This window comes from Phalacrocorax aristotelis, chromosome 5 (genome assembly GCF_949628215.1).
Source record: "Phalacrocorax aristotelis chromosome 5, bGulAri2.1, whole genome shotgun sequence".
Lineage (NCBI taxonomy): Eukaryota > Metazoa > Chordata > Aves > Suliformes > Phalacrocoracidae > Phalacrocorax > Phalacrocorax aristotelis.
Genome location: NC_134280.1, coordinates 57681056 through 57704012, shown reverse-complemented (window position 1 = coordinate 57704012; position 22957 = coordinate 57681056). Strand labels below are relative to the sequence as shown.

Here is a 22957-nt window from a genome sequence, read left to right as displayed (position 1 = left end):
GTCCTGTCTCCACCTCATTCCCAGCTAGCTCATGCTTGCTTTGCAGTCCCAGCAGGGGTTTCCAGGGAGGAAAAAACTCCTGGTTTTTTATTACTTTCTCCAGCAGTACAAGAGGAGAAGGAAAGCTCTGCTTTGCTCAAGGAGCATGGCTTCACTAGTCTAGAGGGGCAGTGGTTGGGTTATTCTCAGCAGTCCTTGCGAGCTTTTGAATAACATTTATTTTAGAGCAGCCCCTGGGCTGCTCTAGCTTTCACTGAGGCCTCCGTGACCGGTGGGGCTCACAAAAGAGGAAAAACAGTGGCGTGCTACATCTTTTTATACTCACTCCTCTCCTTTCCCCATCAAGCTTCATCCAGCCAAGATGTTGGACTGGGGGTGCGTACAGTGGTGGCCCTTCTAGTCTTCGTATTTGCCTGTGGCAGGTAATTAACAACCCAGGGGTACTGGTAATGAGGGGAAAAAGGAAATGTTGACGTGGCAGCCAGTTTATTCTACTGCAAGTTGTTAATTGAAAAAAAGTCTGGTGCTTTGTGTCAGGAAAAAAGGGCTGCGTTCCTGCAAGTGTCACACTCCTACTTACCCTGTGACAGCAAATGAAGTTTAAGTTCCTTTGACCATCAGCTTCATGCACTTAATTTCTGTGAATTCCTTGTAACCCACAGCAGTATTTTCTCACAGATCTACCTATAGCTCACAGTGCTACCCCAAACGCAGGAAATCTACTCAAGCTGCCTGATACCTTTTAAACTAAACGCTTTGTTTGTGTTGCAGGTGTGCCGATGCTATCTGTACAACCAAAAGGGAAGCAGAAGGGCTGTGCTGGCTGCAACCGGAAGATCAAGGACCGGTACCTGCTGAAGGCTCTGGATAAGTATTGGCATGAAGACTGTCTAAAGTGTGCCTGCTGTGACTGTCGTCTTGGAGAGGTTGGATCAACTCTTTACACAAAAGCAAATCTCATTCTTTGCCGCAGAGATTACCTGAGGTAAATAGAGGAACATACTGTGGGCTCTTCCCAAAGCCTCTCAGTGTGCTGCCAGCTGTTTGGCTTTCTAAACCTCTACTATGAAAACATGTATTTGTGGACGGTCAGCCCTGCCCAGAGGAGGTTGGAGTTTCCTCCTCTGTTTAAGCATGGATTTTTATTTGCACTTAATGTATTTTGTAGTCAGGGAGGTGGCATCATATTTTTAAGTCAAGGTAGAAGGAGGAGGGCATGACTTAACTCTTTATTATTATGAGGCAGCAAGAACAAACAGTGCTTGCTGAGAAAATTAGAAGACTGGTAATTTTTCTTGCATATTTGATGTTATACTCCTGCACATTGACTAAGATCTGACCAAACCGTTACCTTTTCTTTTTCAGTGATAGCTTTTAGATAGACTTCTAGTGCTTATACTGAGTAAGGTTCCTCCCGAGGGGCTCTTGTCTCTTTCCTAAGTAAACAGAGCAAAACACTCCAGAATTACAGATCAACTTCAAAAAATTTTTCTTCATGAGTAACTCTGCAGAGAGCATCCCTAACTCTGAGTTAGAACTACCCTGTCAGTGTGTGTTTGCAATACGTAACAACACATGGGATTTTTTTGCCTGGTGTATGGGGTTTTTGTGCAAAATACTTTATATAAACACAAAGTAATTTTAATAAGACAGCAAGCCTAATGCAAATACTGTTATGAGGGTCACACTGGAAAACACTCCAAGTTTTGCTTTGTTTTTCCTTTGGAAGAGTGTACTTGATCCCCAGCTAATGGCTAATGTGTGTGTTCTCTTTTTTTTTTCCTAAAGCACTTCCTTTATTAGCATTTCCTATGCAACCAGCAAACACATCTGAAGCAAAGCAAAAACAACATGCCATTTTAAAATAGGGAGGTAAAATGCCGTCTAACCTTGTGGTGTCCAGAGGCTGGCTAAATTAGTCTCAATGATCAGATGTGTCACGTGTTTCAATGTAAAACATATTCTTGAAAATCTTTAGTAAATATTTTCTTAGTAAACTTGGACAAACAAGTTTCTCCTTCTAAAGATGAGAGCTTAAGCACTGAGCCAATAGAAGAAATGCCTATTAGCTGCCATATGGGAGCTGCCACCTTGCCTTTCAGCCAGGCAGTATGCAAGAGCACCCTGCCCCCCATAAGGATTTTTGTTTCTGCTTGAGCTGAAACTCTCCAGGGCATACATGAAAGGTCTCAGCTGAAATTCTGGCACTTGGGCAGCAGTCGCAGGTCCATACCAGGTTAGATGGCATGTGTCCCCAAAACGTGAGGAGGAGCTTGGGTAAGGGTGGAACACATCTGAAGGGGGAAAGACAGGGTAAGCAGCCATTGGAAAGGTGGAAAGGGTGCGATGAGGAAAGAGTTAACTGTCTACACTATTGTGAAATAATTTTTGTACCTTGTCTTAATTCTAAGTATTTACTAATGCCACAAGTCACTTGCTCTGGAAGTAGCCTTAACCCTGTCTCTGCTGATCTGAAGAAACTGAGCTCCAGAAGGTTCTCTAACACACAGATTTCTAAACCCAGATTAGCATTTTCATTCTTCACTGACATTCCTTCAGTGCAGCTGTACTCCTTCTGTGTTGTGGACGTAATTCTGATGTGTCAGTGAAGACTATAACAGCTCTTGATCTTCCCTTGTCAAGGATTGCATAATTTCTTTTCATCATAGTAGCACAGTTGGGTCATGCTAGCTGCTAATCACAAGGACCCCCAAAACCTTTCAGGAGAGCTTCTTCCAGAATAGTCTTCCTTCCAGAAAGCATAGGTTGCATTAGTTTCTGGAGTGTTTTTTATACTTGGTTGTATTAAAACTCATACCTTGTTTGCACCCAGCTTGCAGGCCAGGTCTCTACATCCGTCATCCTCCTCTTCATTATTTATCAGTTCTCTAGACTTTGTCATTTGTGTGCTTGCTAAACACTGGGGGGGGGAGGGGGGGTGTAGGTTTGGGGTTTTTGTTTTGTTTGGTTTTAATCTGACCTGAAAGATAGATATTCAGTGTTATTCTACACATTGCAGAACCCTACTGGAAATACTTAGCTGGGCAGCGATTCCCATTTACATTTGCTTTTTGAGACCTACAGCTACCCCATGTAGTGTCCATTTAATGAGCACTGTATTGATTTTGGTTTGTTCTAGTTTCATAACAAAAATAACATGCGGCATCAAATCAGACACGTTAAAGTGCCGAAGGAGAGCTATATCGATGCTGTTTAACTTAGAAGAACCTTTTGATCACCGCAGTTGTAGAGCATTTTTTTCTTTCCTTGGTTTATCCTGAGAATGCTTCTTTGAGGTAGAAAAGCTTAATCTGTGATCTTCTCACTGGCCCCCAGATGGCGCGACTTTCTGGGGCACACCAGAGGTCTGTGCTAGAGATGGGAAAGAAGCCAGGAGCCGCAGATCCCAGGAAACAGCCCACATCCTGCCTTCAAGAAGAGAGAGCAGTTCATGACGTGAACTGTGGACGGCAACCACTGCGGCTAGTGTTTGACCATGTCCATGAAACTTCTGTCACAGCAGCTGTTAAGCGTGGTCTTCTCTGAAGCAAACTTTTTCTGTACCTGAAAGGGGTCTCATAGTCCCTCTGCCTCCATTTGTTGGGTTAGAATAATCCCCGGTCCACCAAGGGGGGAGTCTGTTGCTATTTGTGCAGCATGGTTAAGTTGTGGAGAGAAGGCTTATGTGGCCCAGCAAAACAGGGCCAGTCATTCTCCATGCTAAAGAAATTGTAGATATTGTGAGTGAAAATGGGGGGCATCTGCCCGTATTGCAGCAGGGTACCGACACTTCAACTGGCTGCACACTCTGCTCTAGGTCTTTGGCTAGTCTTGGCCTCCTCGGATGATGGCTATGTATACATACATTATGCTACTAGCTAATTTTGGGGCGGGGGATTACTACTTCCTACGCTTAAATATTTTTCCCCTATCTGAATTTAGTCTGTTACAGTGGCTTTGACCACTAGAAATATTTCTTACTTGTTTTTATTGGGAAGAACAATGTAATTGTCATATCCCAGGAAATTTAGCCAGCTTTACAGCTGTGATGTTTTATTCTTGCTAGTAAGTAAATTTAGATTTATACTATTATTGGGGGGGTTCTGCCGCACTCTTGGGTTCTTTTCTCCTGATGCTAAGGAACAATTTCAGGGTCCTAGGATAGGAATAAGGGCATTGCTAGAGAGTCTTGTATTTTATAGAAGTTAAAGCATTTTTTTTTTTACTTTAAAACATACTTGATTGCCTTCTACACATAATATTTCTTTCTCAGTTTTAACTATTAATTCTATTAATAGAAAGAACTACAGTTGCCATCACCATCTTCTCTACTGTCAGTTCACTCCTGGTAATTTGAATTTTTCTTCCTGGAGAATTACCCATTCCCATCATTATATAATTCCTTCCCTTTAATAGTTCTAGAGCTTCTATCCATGTCTTTTTTCCCTTGTTCAACAACTCATGGTATTTGTACTACTAGTCACGCTTCAGCAGAATTCATTCCTAAAAATAAGTTTTTATACTTCATACTGTACTCTCACCAAAAAGGGAGTACTTTATCTGGAAGACAGTCAAGGGAATTTATTGTTGGACACTTTCTCTATATGCCTTTGAATAAGAACAGGGTGAATATTGCACTGATATTTAGTAGGTCAACCATCATGTGAAAAATTAAAAGCTAGACTGATTTTGCACCCATAAATATATATATATCTCTTTTATATCTGAAGTCCAAAAGGAATATTGCTGTGTAATGACCAGGAGAAAAAAAAATTGGTGTTTCATAATCTCTTTATAGACCAACGTTTCTTTGAATTTGCCTGTGAGCTGAGTGTGTAGTTTGGGAATATGTGCTTTCTTACCGGGTGAGACGTGCTTTCCCCTCCCCTTACACAGTCTCCATCTACGAGCATGCAGCAGGCTTGTTCCTTCCCAGGGATGCAAGGACCCAGCCATTACCACCCAGCATCAGGCTCCCACTTGCCTCATCACTTTGGAGGCAGCAATGTATAGGTGCTTACCTATAAAGGACTCCCGGAATATTTTGGGCAGCTTAAAAATTCAGCAGTTTGCAGGTCTGGGCCCCTGCGTGCGCCACCCCTCCTGCAGCTAGGTGTTGTCGGGCCAAGAGCTCCCACGCCGCAGTTGTCGGCAAAGAGTGGCTCTGCCATACTGGAGCAGCTGTGGCTGCTGCAGGGATCGGGGACGGGGACGAGTTTCTGGGCTCTTGCCATCGGCATGGGGCAGAGCGCTGGGGCAGGAGCGCGACTGGCTCCCACCCTGCTGCATCGGTGTTGCTTTGGTGTAGGCTTTGTCCGAGATGCTGGCAGCATGGTGGGCTGCCGGCCGCATGCACTGGTCCTCTGTGCGTTTTTAGGAGAAATCTTTCAACTGTATTCCAGGAGCTGTGAGCAGACCATAGCCTGATCATTTGTTTCAAAAGATAAACTGTCGTCATTGCTTCTGAAGGAACATTTGTTAACCTTCACATTTCATAAAACACTTTCTTGCTCATTTTTTAATCATGAAAGATGAAATTGGATCTCGAGTTGTTATCCTTGCAGTATCACCTCAGTCTCCAGCTGTGTCTAGATGTGTCTTTCGATACATTTTGTCTGAGCAAATAGATTTACCATTTGTTTCATAATCACAGTTCCAGCATTCCTACCTCTAATTATTTTTGATAAGCAAATGCTATTGAAGAAACTGCTTCTGGGACAGAGAAGCTTAGCATGCAGCTCAGATGGCTCCTTGCAGCCTCCATGCAGCAATGTGTGTTTGTTCCTAGGTGTAATTAAACATTCACCAAGCTTCAGTTCACAGGGACGGTTTGGGTCTTGCATCAGGATTTCCCAGGAGGAACTGACAACTTAAATTTCACTGTGAAGTGCTGATGAAGAACGTGATTTTTCCTTTTTACTCAGCGGGGTGCCCTCACATGAGCAAAGGCAAGTCAGGCTCGCTTTGACAGGAGCAGAACTGTTGCTCCTGCGTGTTTGATATACTGGTGTTGGGAAAGTTTTTCATCATTTAAACTGATTAGGGCCTTAATTAGACTCCAAAGAAAGCTCAAAACCTGCATTAAAAAATGATGGCAAATCAGTAAGAGAAAAGGGCGTTTCAGGAAGCCCTGATGCTGTTCTCAGTTGATTTCATGGAAATTCTTTCCACCCAACTTCCCACATGTTTTGATTGCTGCCGCAACCTCAGTCACGGCATCGGTGCTGCGACCTGAGCGTGGCATTGGTGCCTCTGGCAGGCGGAGCAGCCCTACACATTCCGTCTGGGGGATAGAGGTGTCCTGGCAGGACTGCCATCCCCTGGCACTGGTGCACCTCAGCACTGTCTGTATCACAGAGGCTCAGCGTCCCCCCTGGGCAGCTCCTAGTCCAAACGAGTCAGCTGCCCGGTACTGGGGTTTCCAACCATTGGATACTGGTTTTTGCTTTGCTCTGAATGCCGCAGTGGGTTCACTCTGTTGGTGAACTGCTTTGGGACCCCTTTAGACGAAGTGTTCTGTATCTGGCAAATGTGCAGTGTTTAATTTTGTTGTGAGAGATGAAAAGCCATCTTGCACAAACACGGGTGCCCTGCTCTCTGGCACAGGAGAATGCAGGCAAATACCCTCCTCCTGGTGGGCTTCCCCAGGTCGGTAATGAAGGCCCTAAGCCAAACAATTAAGCCACAGTTGGACATGTCAGCACAAGTCTTCAGGAACTGAGAAGTGCATGCCACAACTAGCAGAATTTAAGTTAATCTACCAGAGACATCAAGACATCACTAATACTCTGAATGTGGCTTCAGCCTGCAGAAGCTCCAACACCTTTGAAGCAGCAAGGAGAGTCTTTAGTATTTTTTCTACCAGCAGAGCGTAGCGTACGTGCATGCACCGAGAGTGTGCCCTGCCTCCTTTTCAAGGGCCACATCGAGCGTGGGGAGGAGAGGTATAAATGCAGTCTGGCTGAACAAATTATACCTGCTCAGAGCCTAAAAATGTTGCAAAATTGAAGTGCTGTTCCTGCATCGCAACAGGGAACCTCTTGCTTGCTATGTAGCATACCCTCCCTTCTACGCTTGGTATCTATACGGATTAAGGTGGATTAATTAGGCTCAAAATACAATGTGTCTTGACAACGTCGCTGTGCTTTGTGATGTTAAAGCACAGATTATTTTTTTTTTGTCCATAGTATCTGGTCCAGGGGTTTCTCACAGCTCATGCTTTTCAGGAAAAACAATCAATGCTTGGTTTGTTTGCTTCCCCCATCCCCCTTTTTTTTTTTTTTCTTTCCCCTTCTCCACACCTGCCAGTCAGGAGGAAAGCGCGTGGCAAGTAATTCTTCCAGGCTCTGGTATACTGGCATGCCTCTAGCACTTTCAACCTTGCAGTTTTCTGACTGCTGTTTTTAAACTCTCCTAAGAGGACATTGTTGCATGTGTGTTGAGTGCCAGAGACAACCAAGATGGATTTTAAGGTTGGCAGCTTCAGTTATACCGTAAGGAAGGCTGGGGCAGAGGAGGAGGACTTGGACTTCTACCTGCTAAGGGTTCCAACCCCACCATAAATATTTATTGAAAATATGGAGGGAGAGACCAAAGGAGTAAAAATAAGTGAACATTTAGATGCATTCTTCAACTGAAAGCAGATGCCCTTCAGCAACCTTGAAGTTTATGCCTAATAATCTCTGAACTAGTGCGATCACCCGACCAGAGGGCTTTTTTGTACCTCACTGGTTCAGCTCCTCCTGTTACGCTATCCATGAATGTCAGACCCTTTGGCATGCCAGATGTAAATTCTTTGGGATGGAACCTGAGGGATTCATGAGAGGACAGCTTAACCAACTTGATGAGTATCAAAATGCAATTTCTTTCCTTCAGCTGATGTGAATTCCAACTTCAGCACTGACAATGGTGTCCTGGAAAGGAGGGTGCACCAGCTAATATGTGTTTACCATGCCGAAATGCCTATTGCTAAGGCTTTCTCTGAATATTACGCAAAGGCTGATTACAGGGAAGTTGGGAACCTCAAGTCTGAAGTTGCTTGCTTTTAAGTGATGTTCAGGCTTTCCTTGCAATTATTGGCATATTCAGTGCTTTGGTCAAATCAGAGCTGTAGCTCCGCATATTTCTAATATCTGCAGATGGGAAAAATACTTATTGCAAGCTGTTAAGAACCATGCTCACTGGAAGACTAGTTGTTGGTTTGTTTCAAATGGTAGGGGCAAAACCTTTTCTTTTCACAATGATGAGTTTCAGGTACATAAGGTTAGTCTTGTTCTACAGCAGGTCCTGATGGAGCTAGGAAATAAATGGCAGCAGGCATATAGGGAAGGTGTATGGGAAAACCTATTTCACCTACTAGCTGGAGAGCATATAGAATCATAGAATCATTAAGGTTGGAAAAGTCCTCCAGAGTCATCAAGTCCAACCGTCAACCTAATACTACCATGTCTCCTAAAAGCATGAGCGTGGGGTTCGGTAGCTCTTCAAAAACTTATCCAGATAACCTGGATATACAAATATATAGAGAATTATATAGCTGTACACAATATCTACAAATGTAGATATTTATCTGTAGGTAAGTGTTTAGTCCTTTTTCAACTCATAATTCTTATCTTTCAGTGTTGACAAAGCCTCTTGTTTTGGGGAATTGTCAGTCTCAACCGAGCCATTGAATTTTGAACTTGTCTTGTTCTTGTAGTGTTTAAAAAAAATCCGATAGACACTCCCAGCCTATCCTTTCTGTACCACTCATTATTTACATTTGCCTGTCCTGGTTCCTCTTCTTTTTTGTCTCCTGTGAAGTCAACAGCTCCAAAATTTTCACTCTTTCTGTGGAGAGAAGATTTTCTCCCTTTTTCTTGATTGCAAGCTGCTAGCTAGTCAGACACCAGCCTAGAGAGATGAGAAGAAATGGGGACTCTCTCCTTGTAGGCAATGACTAAAACAGATTGTTTCTAGTGGTGACAGAAACAGGCAATCAGGTTCTCAGTTTAGCCACCGTGCACGTTTTGGTCGGAGGAGGAAAAATCTGTTAAAAGGTGCTAAACTTAATATGTTCATATGAGACGTTTCTTCCTGTTTTCCCTACAGTAAGGATCCTTTACCGTTCTCTTAGCACCCTGCAGTTTTGGGGCAGTTGACTTTACTTCAGGTGTATTCATGGAGCTGGTGAGGTCTGGTTCATCATGCAGAAGACTACTCTTCAGGCCAGAGAAGACTACATAAAAAGCATCCTTCACCAGTTGCCTACTGCTTCCAAGAGCAGTCCCTTCTTTTCCCATTAATTCATTTGCATTCACTGCTGCTCCTGTATGCCAATTAGCTTTAATTTTTACTATACACACTGACATCAATGGCCAATGAGAACAGCGCGTAGCGGGGTTTTTAGTGTGCCTATAAACTACAGAAAATTGTCCTTGGACAAACTCCTGCTTTTAGACTGGCTGACAACAATAGACATGGTTAAGTTCAGGCTAAGAGCCATTAAACGTAATTACTACCACAGGGTAAAAGTTTAATTGTGCTAAATTTGAAATCTGCATAGTCTATGCTTATTTACAAGCTGGCTAGGTCTTCCTGTTACATAAGGGGGGATAAATCTGTACTTAGAATTGTTGCCTTTTAACTTCAAAGGGAGATGAAGAAAAAATGGGGTTTTTTAGAAGCAGCAAAACAACTCCATTCGGAAACCTTTCTGTATTTCCAGCTTCTTTTATGCCAATAGCTCCAAGCTGGTAAATAGGTGCTGAGCATCTTCTGATAGATTTCCCCCCCCCAACCCCACAATGTGCTTCAACTTTGTGTGCGTGAATGTGTGAGAGAGTATTGCATCTGTTATGAAGGTGTCTGGGGGACAAAATGCAGATCAGTTTGTTCATGTGGGGTTATTTTAAATTTAACCACAGATGGGGCTTGTGGTCGAAGATCTTCTTCCTGCTCCTTGTTTTCCTCCCCTCCTCCAATAATGTTAAGCTCCCCATCTAGACAGTTTCAGCTCAAGTAGCTTCTGGGTAAGTAGGTATCAGAGGTGGCAGGTTTTTATAACCAAACAAAAAAGGCCAAAGTCTGTGTTCATTTTGCTTTTTCTTCCAGCAGATTTAAAAAAACCAAAAAATCATGTTCACTGAGCTACAAGTTACAGCGTATTTTTAGAAGCACGGTGAATATACAGGGCTCTAAATCACTCTCTGAAAAGCAGATTAAAATTAGGAAGTGCTAGAATAAGTGTGAAATGTTCATCTGTTGGGAAAGGGAGGGTATGGAGGACTGCGACACTTGATAGAAGAGAAAAAGATTAGCATGCTGACTAGCTGGATGCTACGTTCATGTAGACATTAGAAGGCAACACGATTTCAGCTGGACAGAACATAAGCTTCAGATCTTATGCAAACAGTCAAAGCTGTTTAACAATTGGTTTACCCCCAAAACCGCTGAAAGGAGACAGGTGAATACGATGCCAAATACATTTTTCATGTTTCTTAAGCTAACTGTTTAAATAGTTAAGTGAACATCTGTCCAAATTTCCCCATCATTTCCATTTAGAAAAGTCTCCTATTTGAAGGCTGAAGAAAAGCGCCTGCTTAACAATGCAAATGGTGCTGTCTGGGGCCCCTTTATTTTGTTTAATCTAGATTGAGCTCCACACAACTGTGATGCTAATGAATAATGGATATTTTATACTTGTGCATGTAGCAGTGCTGGGCACAGAGCAAATCTAGGATTAACCTCCCAGTTTCACTGCCTAACACGTATTGGACTCTTTTTTTTGAGTTTGCTGTGACTTGGGTACTCTAAAAGCAGATGCCTGGTTTTATGGAAAATGGCAAAACCCCGGCAAAAGCTGTCAGGTTTTGCTGAGTCCAAGTGAGGTACCATAGAAGGGGACAGCTATGTTGGGGGAGGGAGGGATGTCTGTATTAATGGCTTGCTTTGCGAGCGGGGGCTGAATGAGAGCCAGGGTGTTTCAGGGTGGAGACCTGAACGCTTTTCGGTGCCACACTTTTTCAGTCCTGTCTGCTGGCGTTAGGCAGCCAAACACCACGCTCAGCTGCCTCCCCTGCCTGCCTGCCTGCGTGCGGGAGCAGGAGCAAGCTGGAGTCAGCTTGCAGAGGGAAAGGGGCTGCCCCGTTACCGAATACATGGTCTGAGTTTGCGAGTGCAAACTACATAGCTGGGGTTTTACTCTGCCTTTCAGCCCTGATATGATGGATCTTAGGGGAAGAAATTTTGGTACTCCCATTGCAAGTTTTCTGTCTTGCCCCACTATAGCACAAGTGTTTCTGTTTGGTTTGTATTGTTTTACTTTCAGGGAAAATGTAGTGCTGTTTCTTCATGGGAAGTCTTGGGGTTTTCCAGCCAGGCGTAATGAAAGGCCACGGATACCACTTCTAATGAAAAATAAGGGTAGCCCTTTTTTATAGCTGAAGAGCAAGCTGACTTTGTTAGCACGGCGCTGTGTGAGGGTCAGAGAGTTGCGTGGAGGTTTCTGTAACATTGCTGGGTGTTTTAATTCACAATTACTGGCCAGTAATAATTAGTATTGATTAGCTTGGCAAATTGCAGGTTTAGAAATTGGTTATAGATTTTCCTGATGCTTCTCGTCTGCCTGTTGTGGAATCAGCCAGAACCAATGGCTTGAAACAAACCATGAGCCCAAATCTGTCTGCAGGCAGCGACGCGTTGCACACGCAGAGCTAATGGTCAGCAGGAAACGTACGTCTTGAGGCTCATCGCTCCAAGAATATGATTTTTATCGTCTCCTAAGCAAAGTAACTAACCACATATATATTGACCACGGTCTCGGCTGAAATTTGGTTTTGTCGGCCTGTTGATTCATGCCCCGCTGGTTCGTGAGGCTTTATCATCACCGCGGTGGCATGCTGCCCCTGGCACGCGCAGGGGTCTGCAGGGACATCTTGGAGAAGTGGGCTGGGGGAGGGATTCTGCAGTCTTGTTTGGGTCCCCCGGCAGGAGCTGTAACAGCAGCAGACATCTGGGGAGACAGATAGTGAAAGCCAAGATGAAAATGGCAAAGCTTCCAGTGCTGAAGGGCTGTCCTCGAGGACCGGGGAGCTGAAGTGGAATGGCTGAGCATGCTGTTCGGCCGCGGTGGAAGGGCTTAGCTGGCTCCCGGGAGGGACCTGGAGGCCGGAGGAGAGGGGCACAGCCAGGGAGGAGGGCTTGCTCTCTGAGATGCCTTGCAAAATGCTGTTGTACTCATCACAAGAGAAAAATGTGCTTTTTCGTTTTAAACAGCAGGTAAGTGGGGTTCTTCCTGAGCTATATTATAGCGTTGCCTGCCAGGATTGGCAAAGTTTGCAGGTCTTCTGTGTCTTGCTGCGAGAGGCTGCCAGCCTGTCCCTCCATTAGGTTGTGGCCAAGCGCAGACAGGGCAAGCACATGCAGAGGAGGACGGGCAGCTTTGAGCACCTACCCCACCACTGCAGAGAAGGAGATAGTTTTTGACTGAAATTTTGTGAGCCCCAAAATAGTGCTCTAAGTGTTTAATGCTTTTCTCCATTAGACAGCAAATTAGCCCTAGGCTCGCAAACCAAATGGAGTTTCATCTCGACAGTCGGAGCCTGCTCACCAGGCAGTTTTATCCCAAGTTCCCGCACACTGGTTGGTCAGCGAAATGGAGACTGCAACTTCTATTTATTGGTGCAATACAGTATTTGATACTGCTAATTACACTTAATTAGTCCTTCCACCATTTAATTAAAATGGCTTCTAATGATTGTGCTTCTTTGGCAGGCTCTTTGGTACCACCGGGAATTGTGCTGCCTGCAGTAAACTGATCCCTGCCTTTGAGATGGTGATGAGGGCCAGAGATAATGTTTACCATTTGGACTGCTTTGCCTGTCAGCTCTGCAACCAGCGGTGAGGACACAGTTGTTATACACACAAACACAAACTAATTTATACCTTTGCCTGCAAAATAGGGGAAATGTTTGATCCATGCTACCTATCTGGGGCTCACAGCCTGCTGGTGTGACTTGGGCTGGTTTATTAGGCTGACCTGGGTGATGCACGTAAGTACCTGTAACCCCTTTAGTGCAAATCCCCTTGTAGCTGGTGGGAGTTGGGGGGGCTGAGGGGGGGCACACAGCCTGCAGATCTGGGCATGGTTATACACAGCACAGCTGCTGCTGAATAAAACAAACTGCTTCAGCGTCCTTTCAGGATCTACCCTCTTTGCAGAACACAGACGATGGAGACTGGACCTTCTCTGGCAAACTGATGTTATTTTGCTTAAATCAGGTTTCTGACAGGCTCAAAACTGGGGACAACAAAAAAGAAGGCGAAAGAGAAGGGACAGGAAGGAGAAAAATACTCTAGATAAGCCCTTTCTAACACTAGAAAGAAATCCCTTTAGTTGTTGTGTAATTAATAGGGATCTTGGTGGTGTAATTTTGAGTGGGACTTGTGTACTTTGCTGGGTTTTACCCAGTGAAAAATGCTCATCAAGGAGTATAATAAAGGGTCATGCACAAAGTTTTCCCTTGGGCTACCTGCAGCTAGCCGCATTTGGGACGGCTGTGAAAAAATCTTTCCGGGGCCCTGTTTGTTGGTGATCGTAGGCAGAATGGAAGCCCACAGAGCCCGACATGATACAGGGTCACCTTTTGATGCATCCATCCGTCCTTGTCAAAGATAGCCCTGAAAGTGCTTGTTGTTTTTACTGCTTTAGTGAGGCTATAGTGACTGCCCAGGGCATGAGGGCTGTGCTGAGGTGCGTGTTCTGGACATGCGGTTGTGTTTCCTAAAGATGAAACTAGGGGACAAGACTTCAGCTTGTGTGAAGGTGTGAGAGAGACAGTGGTAGGAGAAAGATGACAAAACTCGTGGGAGGATGTAGAACCTAATTCTGTAAAGGTCAAGTTAAAAGCCTGACTTAAAAATTCATCACTCTCTTGCCCTAAAATAAAATTCACAGTGGGATCTCTAATGAAGTAACCATACTCAGTGTGTGTGTGGATGCAAACCCCTGCCACCTTTTCCTCTAAACTTAGGAGACCGTGCAAACTGGAGCCAGATTCTCCGTCCGTGCCCACTGACAGTAGTTCAGTTCATGGGGATGAATGGGCTTGCAGCTGGGTGGTGCCAGAGCATGGAAAAGAAGAATCGGGTGAGCAGTAGCTCAGGTGGCTTTATTCAGTCACGTTATTGAAGGCAGGGGCAGTGTTTGTTCGAGGTAGAAAACTCTCCTATTAATATTGGCGGCATCCACAGGCGCAGTGGCAGCGCCAAGGCGGCAGTGACATCTAGTGGCTCCTGGCCTTGGGCTTCTTTCCCAAAGGCACGCTATATCTTTCAGTTGCCCAGTCTTGTTTTGCCACTCTCGAACATGCTCTGCAAAAGCCGTGAATCCCCATCAGCAGCCTGTGACTGTTTGCAGAGCTAATATGGTCCCTCCCTGAGATGGTCTCCCTTCACACAGCTGAAATTGCTGGTTGTTCAGGGGGGTTGTCTCCAGACTCCAAGTGTTGTGGAATGCTGCCAGGCTCAGCCCTCAGGCTCAGCTTCCTTCAGCCTGCCGATGAAGGCCGGGCAGGAGAGGGGTGCTTCCAAACTCCGTGCTGATACTGGGGCTAGAGTATCTCAAATGTCCCTTCTGGCAGAGGCAAGTCATGGCTCTGGGCTGCACAGGCAGGAGTGCTGGGTTGGCGTTGGAGTCTGTAGGATGAGCATTTGTCATCAAACCCCTACTTTACCCTAGTTTCTCTCATGGAAAAGCCTAGTACTGCCTAGTTTTCATTTTCAGGACTTTCTTTTAAATTTCATCCTTTATTACAAAGGCTTCACAGCACTTTTCTCCCTCTCTTCCCTCTGTGATTGCTAACACTGTTAGTGCACTCCGTGCAAAGTACAGTCTTAGTCTGCCCTTAAAATAACGTGCATGCACTCTCACTGCCTGGCAGGAAAGCGCAGGTAATCCCCCTGTTCTGGCAGAATCACGCTTTGATGCATGAGGGATTTGCCCAGTTTGGGAGGAACTGAGTTTTTCTGAAAGATGGGCTGAGTTAGACAGTGTAGAGGTATGTGTAGATTGTTGGTTTTGGCTGATATCAGAAGGCTACAAACCTTTGTGAGTTATCCTCTAGAGATTTTGGCCCGAAAGGGCTGAATGGCAGTGCTCCTGTAACAGACAACATTGGAAGCTGAACTGAGAACAGTGAGTTCAAGTAACCCTGAAGTCAAAATTGCAGAGGTGGATGTCAAAACTAGTTCTGAATTGGAAACTCCATCTCATTCTTCAGCTATGAAAAGATTGGATTATGAATACCTTTCTCTAGTTCTCTTCCAGTTTACGTGCCCTTCTATAGCTAGCCTCTGGCTGCGTAGAGTGTTAAATCCATCAGAGCAAAATCTTTAATATTTTTACCGAGTGTGCAGTATTTTCATTCGCTTCATTCTCCAAAACATCAGGTTTGCAGCAAGTCCTCAATGCTACTCAGCCTACCATGCTTTAAACTGTTATAAGGTCAACATTGCTTTTCACAATACTGACTAAATGTTGGTCACCGCTGTAACTGGCTGATAGGTCAGTACTACAAGGGTTGCAGGAAATCCAGCTGCTTGTGTTGCCATTATCTAAAATGTGGTTTTGCTCAGAAGAAAATCATTCTGTAGAAATGGCAGGGCAGATTCAGTGCCTGTTTCTCACTGCTGCTGGCTGGAATGCTGTCAGCCAGACAGGCTCTGCGACAGACCTGTTCCGAGCATGGGGGCTGCCAGTGCAGTCCCACGTCTCACCCTGAAGAGTGAGCTGTGGGTTGGGGCACGTGAAACTGCATCTGAAGTTGCCCTGTTAAATCCTCTGTCTCTAGTTGTGATGCATCAGCTGAAGAGATCCCAGTTTACTGCTGGGTTTGCAGGACTGGCAGGTAGATGGAAAGAGTCACCTTTGCAGTGAATCAAAGCCCTCTCCCAAAACTTCACAGGGTGTCACGGTACCCCTGCTGTGCATTTTAGTTCCCATGTGCTCATACACACATCTCCCCCCCAGCTCCCAAGTTCCCTAACTCCTCCTTTGGCTCCTCTAGACCCAAACCAGATTTGGCAAGAGACAGCTGTTGGCAATGCTGTTGGCAAGAGTAATTTTTGCATTTCTCTTCTGAGAGAGAGATACTGTAGTTAAGGTAGGAATGAGCAGCAGAAAGCAAGGAGCTATGTGTGTTATTTATTGTGAGTAAACCTACTGGTGGGCAAGGTGGTTTTCAGGAGAGTGTGTGCAGTACAGCTGTTAGCATAAAAGCTATTAGTTTAAATCAAGATTAATTTTTAGCTTTTTAATGTAATATATGGGTGAATGTCCGAACTACTAACAGACAAGCTGCAGAGGGAAGATGATGGAAGGTCTCCAGTGAAATCATGTAAATTGAGAATCAAAGCCCAGTTCTCTCTGTACCAACTTGGCAAATAGTTTATTTGCACGCGTCAGTTGGAGAAAACTTGTGCCCATGTCAGACCTATAAAGGAACTCTAAAATGGTGACTCCTGTTCCTGTAGCACAAAATATTAGGCTTTATGGAGATGCTCCGCCTGAAGCTGCCCGGGTTACAAATCTAGAAAACATTTTAGACAAGGAGTAGGCAATGTCCCTGCCAAAGCTCTGCCTGGCAGCAGAGGAAATGGGTGTTTGAGGTCTGCTAAGTCTCCTGAGCACGGGATCATTGCCACTAATCTTCCTTCAAAGCCCAGTAAATATTTGGCCTTGCCAGAGGATGGTACCTACCCTTTCCTGTGGCTTCAGAGCTGCCTTTCGGCACAGGGGCTGGGTGACTCTGCTTTAGGGACCTGGGGCTGATTTAGGACTCGGCACTTGAGGCAGGGAGGTGCAGCCATGCACTCTGCTGTCATGGCCCTGTTGGTGTGATGGACAAAACCCAGCCCCTGAACTGGGTGCAAAGAGCATTATTTGTTATCTTGAGAAGTAAAGATTAGCTTCCGATTCTTGAGCAAGCAGGCAGGGCAAAAAAGCTATTGGCTGTCAAGTCACACCTCTCAGATCTTGTATGTGGAACTTTTTTGACCTTAATGGTCAAATAAAATTGTTAAATATCACAAGCCTCTCTGTCAACTTCAATACAAACAGAACAATTTACATGGTATATAGAGAGCAGTGCCCTTCACTCAATGAAGATAAAGGTTAGGAGTCCAGCCACCAGGAAATTTCTATTTATTGTTCCACACTGTACACAAGGGGGTGAGGAAAGACTTAATAGCCAGTCCTTGCCTGGAAATTAGTGTAAATACTGCCTCACCCGAGGGAACTGTGGAAATGTGGATACCAGCAAAAACTTCAAATAGTCTCTGTGTAATATTGCTCGTTTGATTTCCTGGCTGCAGAGCTGACACCACTTGTCTGCAGGGCCAAACCCCTTAACTGCTCCCGGCCTCCTGTGGCCGCTAGCATGGGACCTGGCAGAGACCAGGACCGGCTCCCCGAGCTGCTGCTTACGACTATGGCCTGGGAGCTGAGCACCACCGTGCCTGGAAAAGGGATGGCAAGACCCCAGGGCGTGCGTGGGGAGGGGGAGCGGGGTGCAAAGCATGCGGGCTTCCCGGGTTCCCACACCACTGGCAGAGTGATGGAAATCACATTCTGCTCCCTGGAGATGCCTTCAGACCCAGACTGCCTCAGACTCCCCCTGTTCTAACCTCTGTTCATACTTACACCCATTAATTCTTTTAATCTTCCAGATTCTGCGTGGGAGACAAATTTTTTCTGAAGAACAACATGATCTTATGTCAGATGGACTATGAGGAAGGGCAGCTGAATGGAAGCTTCGAGTCCCAGGTTCAATAACAAACCCTGCTTCGCTGAAGCACTGTGGGATGGGCGCCTGGCCGCGCAAGCAGCGAGGGCGCCTGTCAGCTTGCCTGCAATATTTTTTTAATTCTTGGTCCAGAGAGGACTATATACATTGTAGTACTTTTCCCCCCCAACACAAAGCAGTTACAATTTTAGATGTACAGTTGTGCCTGCTTAGCTGAGCACTGCATTGCCTGTATGTTTGTGAGTTTTTGGGGTCTGGGGGAGGGCTCTGTACAGTCTGTTTTCTGTATATAAACTGGAACATTTATTTTATGAAAAATGTAATGCAATTTTATTACTGGTGTGAATTAAAAATTATGAATGTTTCCTGGTCATCTTAGCTGTGGTTTGTTCCCCATGCGGTGAAAGCCTGTATTTCCTGTGCTTGATGTTGAGCAGGCTACTAGAAATATATAGAGAGATCCCTGGAAACTGCATGAATAAAAGCAGAGGCAGGACTTCACGCACACAACTGGGGGGAAGAAATGCTGCTGCAGAGTTAGACCTCTCCACTTGAACCGTGTGTCCAAAGACTTGTGTCCAAAAACCTGCTGTGCTGTACAATGGGAGGGAATGAGCTGCGGGTGGGTGAGGGCTGGGAACTGTCGGTGCCACTGGCCAGGTCTCACCAAGGCTGCCGTGCAATGCTGAGTTGCTGCTGAGAGTCGCCTTGCTTTCATCTACGAGTTTAGACAGAGCGTTTCTCTGCCCAGGCGTGCTTGCTGACCGGCTGATATGGTGTCTCGTGTCGGGGCTGCGAGGAACAGGCTCCCTTCAGCCCTACCAAGAGGTGCTCAGGCATTGATCAGAATATTAATTTCAAGGCTTTGATAGGCAATGAGGTTTTCCTGTGGGGCACTGCTTTTCCAGGTCTGAGGTGATGTCAGGGTTCGAACGTGACCGGGCGCTGACGCAGCAGCCCTTTCTGCAGCCCTTTTTGCTTACTCTGTGCTAGGTGCTTTGACCTCCCACATAACGAAAGAGATCGGATTTGAAGCATTTCTCATAGAAAAGCTCTGAACTGTGTTCCCGCTGCAATGCTTTGTGCAATGATTTTCAAGGTTATGCAATTCATGTGTAACCCACTGGACTGTACAAAACATATTTCTTTGTATGGTGAGTGTCACTTTAATGCAGTGCACCAGTAGCTGTAAAGGATGGCTGCAATTCTATTTATTTTGTCTTCTTGCTCTTTCTTAGATTTACCCCACTTTCCTCTAATAAATAGACACCAAGTACTTTTTTTTCTGATGTGACTTAATCAGTTACTGGTCCTGGATCGCATGTGCAGTCTCTGAATTGCAAATGCCACATGCAGTGCAGCTTGGTACTGCTCTGCCTATTGCATTAAATGCTTTTATGTACCTCTATGTTGAATAATGGCTAAACAGAAGCAAAACACTACCAAACACTTAGTATGCTTCAAAATATTGCCTGTCATCTGAAGCTGCCTCAGACACATGGACTGATTGAGTGATTTTTCTTCACAAACAGACGTTTTGGGTTGGGAGCCCTATTATAAAATGTGTGGCCCCATCCCCTTTTATTTCCATCCAAATGGAATAGCAATTAAAAAGCCACCTATAGCCACCTGTGGTGTTATAATTGCTGTTCCATTTTACTGCTTTTTGGGGTTGGGGAGAGGGGAGTTGTATTTTGAGAAACTGTAGAGTTGATGCTTTTTTTGTAGAGGCTATTGCAGGCAGCCACACTGGGGCTACTGAAGGAGCAGCTTGTTGCCCAAACATTTTGTTTCCTTGCTTTGAAATGGGCTGCCAGAGAGTCGCTGCCTCTGCCTGTGCTCCAGAGTGACAGGTACCCACCTGCCCGTGGGGTCTGCTGTAGTTCAACACACGATGGCAGTGTGTTGGTGTTGTCCCATAATGAGGATGAGAGCAGTAAAACCAAAACAAAACCCCTCACCAAACAAGCTGGGGGGGGGGGGTTTAATCAGATTTAGTTCAGATGCTTAGGGCAAGTTTTGGCACCGGTTTAAACACCAGAAAAATACTTCAGTGTGGTACTTAAACCTTCGAGACAGCATTTTTTTCCTTGGCTTAGGCGGTCTCCTTGCTTCAGAAGAAAGTATAACTTTTCAGAGCTGCTTGGCTAATGCCAGCTAATGGCTCTGCAGCTGCCAGAGCTCTCATACACTGCTGGCAAAGCTACAGAAATGCCACCCAGGAGCAGGAGCATGCTGGAGGAGACGGTCGCTTGTGCAGGAAATCCCACTCTACTGTTGGATGGATAAAGATGGCACTTGAATGGCACTTGGTTGGTGTGAGCCAAGTCTTGCCGCATACACGAGCCCCACACTGGCTCTGCAGGGGAGGCGAATTAGCTGGGCACGTCTGGATGCATCTGGGGATGGGGTGGTTTGGTGTGGGTTTTTTTGATATGTGGCAGTGCAACAGGCTGAGTCAGCAAACCCAGCAGAAGACGGCCCCCCAAAAATGGGTTGTGGGCTGATAAATGTTACCAAATAACCGGTAAGTTGAAACGGCAACAGTAAGGTCTGGTCTCAGTGGCTGCCATCTGTATGGTACTGGCAGCACGGAGATGTGGTGTAGAGGAAGCCTGGAGTGAAGGATGAAACCTGGTTAGCAACGTGGGAGCAGGGAGCACACAGCGCTCCAGTGGTCACAGGGGACATTACCAGACCAACATCATTTTCCTGGGTGGGTAAACGTCAGGGTGGTGCATTATGAGAGAGTGAATCGCCATGGAGAACACCCCTGCCTCTAGGGCAAGGCAGGAACCGAGCCCTGCACGCCCCAGCTGCAGCACCAGGAGAGCTGGGGGAGGCTGAGCCCGTACCGGCTGGCACTGTGAAGGCACAACTTCCCTTCCAGTCATGCACACTGAATACAAGGTCCATCAGCGTACTGCTTGGACGCCAACATCTCTTCAGTTTGCTCAGTGGTCCCTGACGTGGGCTGCTCTGGAGCCCTCCATCACTACTGCTACGGCAGCTTGGACCTGCTCACACTTTGTCAAAACACCCTTCTGTCTGGGGTGGGGGGGGGCGGTTAGTTACACCTGGGCCATGACGCGCATGCAATGGCACTCCAGGCATCTTGTTGCCTCCCTGCACTTGCCCTTGTTGTGAAATGCAGGCAGCACGCCCCTGCCGGGGTGCAGGGGCTTCATTTCTGATGGGTAGCCCTCTTGATTTGTCACTGCAGCTGTAGATCTGGTTTCTTGTGCCTAACAAGGAATTTTATGATGTTGTTTCCTGCAAAAGCCCTGGCTGGTGGGTGGGAGAAAAGTCTGGGAGAGTGCACAGTTTCTTGCTGTTGAATGGGGTGCAGCAAATGTCCAGTTGTCTTATATTTAAAAAAAAAAAAAAAAGTGAGAAATTGTGCAGCATCTGCATCCGCCCCTTTTTTGTGTCAGCGCAGCGGACAAGGCCTACGTGCCACAGCCCATGCCCTGGACAGCGTTGGAAGTGGGATTTCTTTAAAGAAAAAAATCCCAGGAGGACAATGCAATCATGAATTTTTGTCTGAATGCTGCAAATTTGCTTAATAGAAACAAGTGCTGGAGTGCAGACCTGCTGTTGAATAATCACTTCCACTCTACGGAGCAGAGCACAGAAACCTTTTGATGGTGTTATAGTCATCACTTGGCATACATATTCATTCAAGGAATCAGAGCAGAGTAAATGGCATTTTAGACTCTAATCATTTAGTATTAGCAGATAGCCTTTTTACTGCTAAAGATAACCACTGTTTAATCAGTTTAGTGGCCACTGGCATACAGTATGACACTTAAGCTTATGCCTTGGTCCCCGCGTTGAGGAGGACACGGCTGCTGGTGCCCCCTCTGCCGAAGTCTTCACCGTTCCCAAAGTCGGCCCAGCCGCTGCCAACCGCACACAACTGGCTTTAACTTCTGAATTATCTGTCATTTGCCTCCTTATCTTAGATCAAAGGGGTATTTTAAGGTCATACTATGAACGTTAAAATCTATGATCTTTTATCTTTTTTTTTTCTTTTTGTAGTTGGGGCTAATGACTGATCACAGCACTGCCTGATTTTGAGATTAAAAACAAGCCAGTATTTAAATGCAATCAAAATCTCAGGCTGCTTCTCCATTCATCTTTAATGCTGGTGTAATTGCTGCACAGATTCTGGCTCTTCCTCCAGTCTTAATTTTTTTTTTTTTTTTTTTTTGGTGCATGCCTCTGTCTTTCAGAGGGATGTTATACTTCCCTGAGCAGCATTAGCGCTATTGAGGACTCCGATATCAACAATCCAGCTCGCCCAATTTCATATCTTGCCAAACAAGTTAATCTAATACTAACAGCGGTTTGTTACCTCGTTGTTAGCTTAATTTACTTTACAAGAAATGCTATATTTGCATTTCATCCCTCTGTCATTGGCTTGTGAACCGTGCTTCCCAATGCCAAGAAGGGATGGCTCACACCGTTTTGCAAGAGTCTCTCGGAGTGGCGCTGCGACGCGGAGGAGGGGGCCATCACCCCAACCAGGCATTTTCACTAATTGGCTGGGGGGGGACATGGGGAGTTGGGAGGAGGATTTTGAAAGCCATAGAGCAGGTCCTGGAAATGCAATATTCAGAATAGCAGAAATACTGCTGCTGCTCTTCCAGTAATATAGCTGAGTCGTAGACAGTAGTTTTCCCTGGTGGCAAACATATACAGTAAATGTCTTTAGTATGGAAATCAGCAGACATAGGGGCACAGCAGCAGACGTTCGCAACACCAACAGGTTCCTCAAGCTTTTAGGGGGTGCTCCCGTGCCAGCCCCTGCTGCACACCAGGGACGTGCCAAGGTCTGTCCGCCAGCACGGGGGGAGCCCCGTGTCTCGCTCCCAAATTGCTGGGCGGCGGCGGGGGGGGAATGGACAGCGAGCAAAGCCCTCTAAGCAGTTGCTCAAAAGCCACTTCCCCTAACGCCCCAGCTCCCGGCCCTCAGCAGCTCTCAGACGGGAAGGCTTTTCTCCAGTGGCTGTACAGAGTCCTGTTGGCTATGGGGCTGGGAGGGGTGGCGAGACAGGGCTGCGGGTGCCCCGCAGTGGCAGTAGGTGACATCAGTGACGGTGCCTGGGGCTGGTCCCCCCTAGCTTAGGGGATGTGGTGTTGCTGGAGATGGAAATGGCTTTTGCAAGTGT

General features: G+C 45.9%; 1 protein-coding gene across 9 annotated transcripts in view; it reads left to right on the top strand.

The window, feature by feature from the left end:
* LMO1 (LIM domain only 1) overlaps positions 1 to 18156 on the top strand; it is a 71115-nt gene extending 52959 nt beyond the window's left edge. For all 9 annotated transcript variants that reach the window (XM_075094753.1, XM_075094752.1, XM_075094751.1 and 6 more), the window contains 3 exons: positions 772 to 985; positions 12754 to 12879; positions 17707 to 18156. In XM_075094753.1, coding sequence (XP_074950854.1) covers positions 780 to 985; positions 12754 to 12879; positions 17707 to 17812 — 438 coding nt within the window. In that variant the 5' untranslated portion in view covers positions 772 to 779 and the 3' untranslated portion in view covers positions 17813 to 18156. The remainder of the gene's footprint in view (positions 1 to 771; positions 986 to 12753; positions 12880 to 17706) is intronic.
* The last annotated feature ends 4801 nt before the right edge of the window (positions 18157 to 22957 follow it).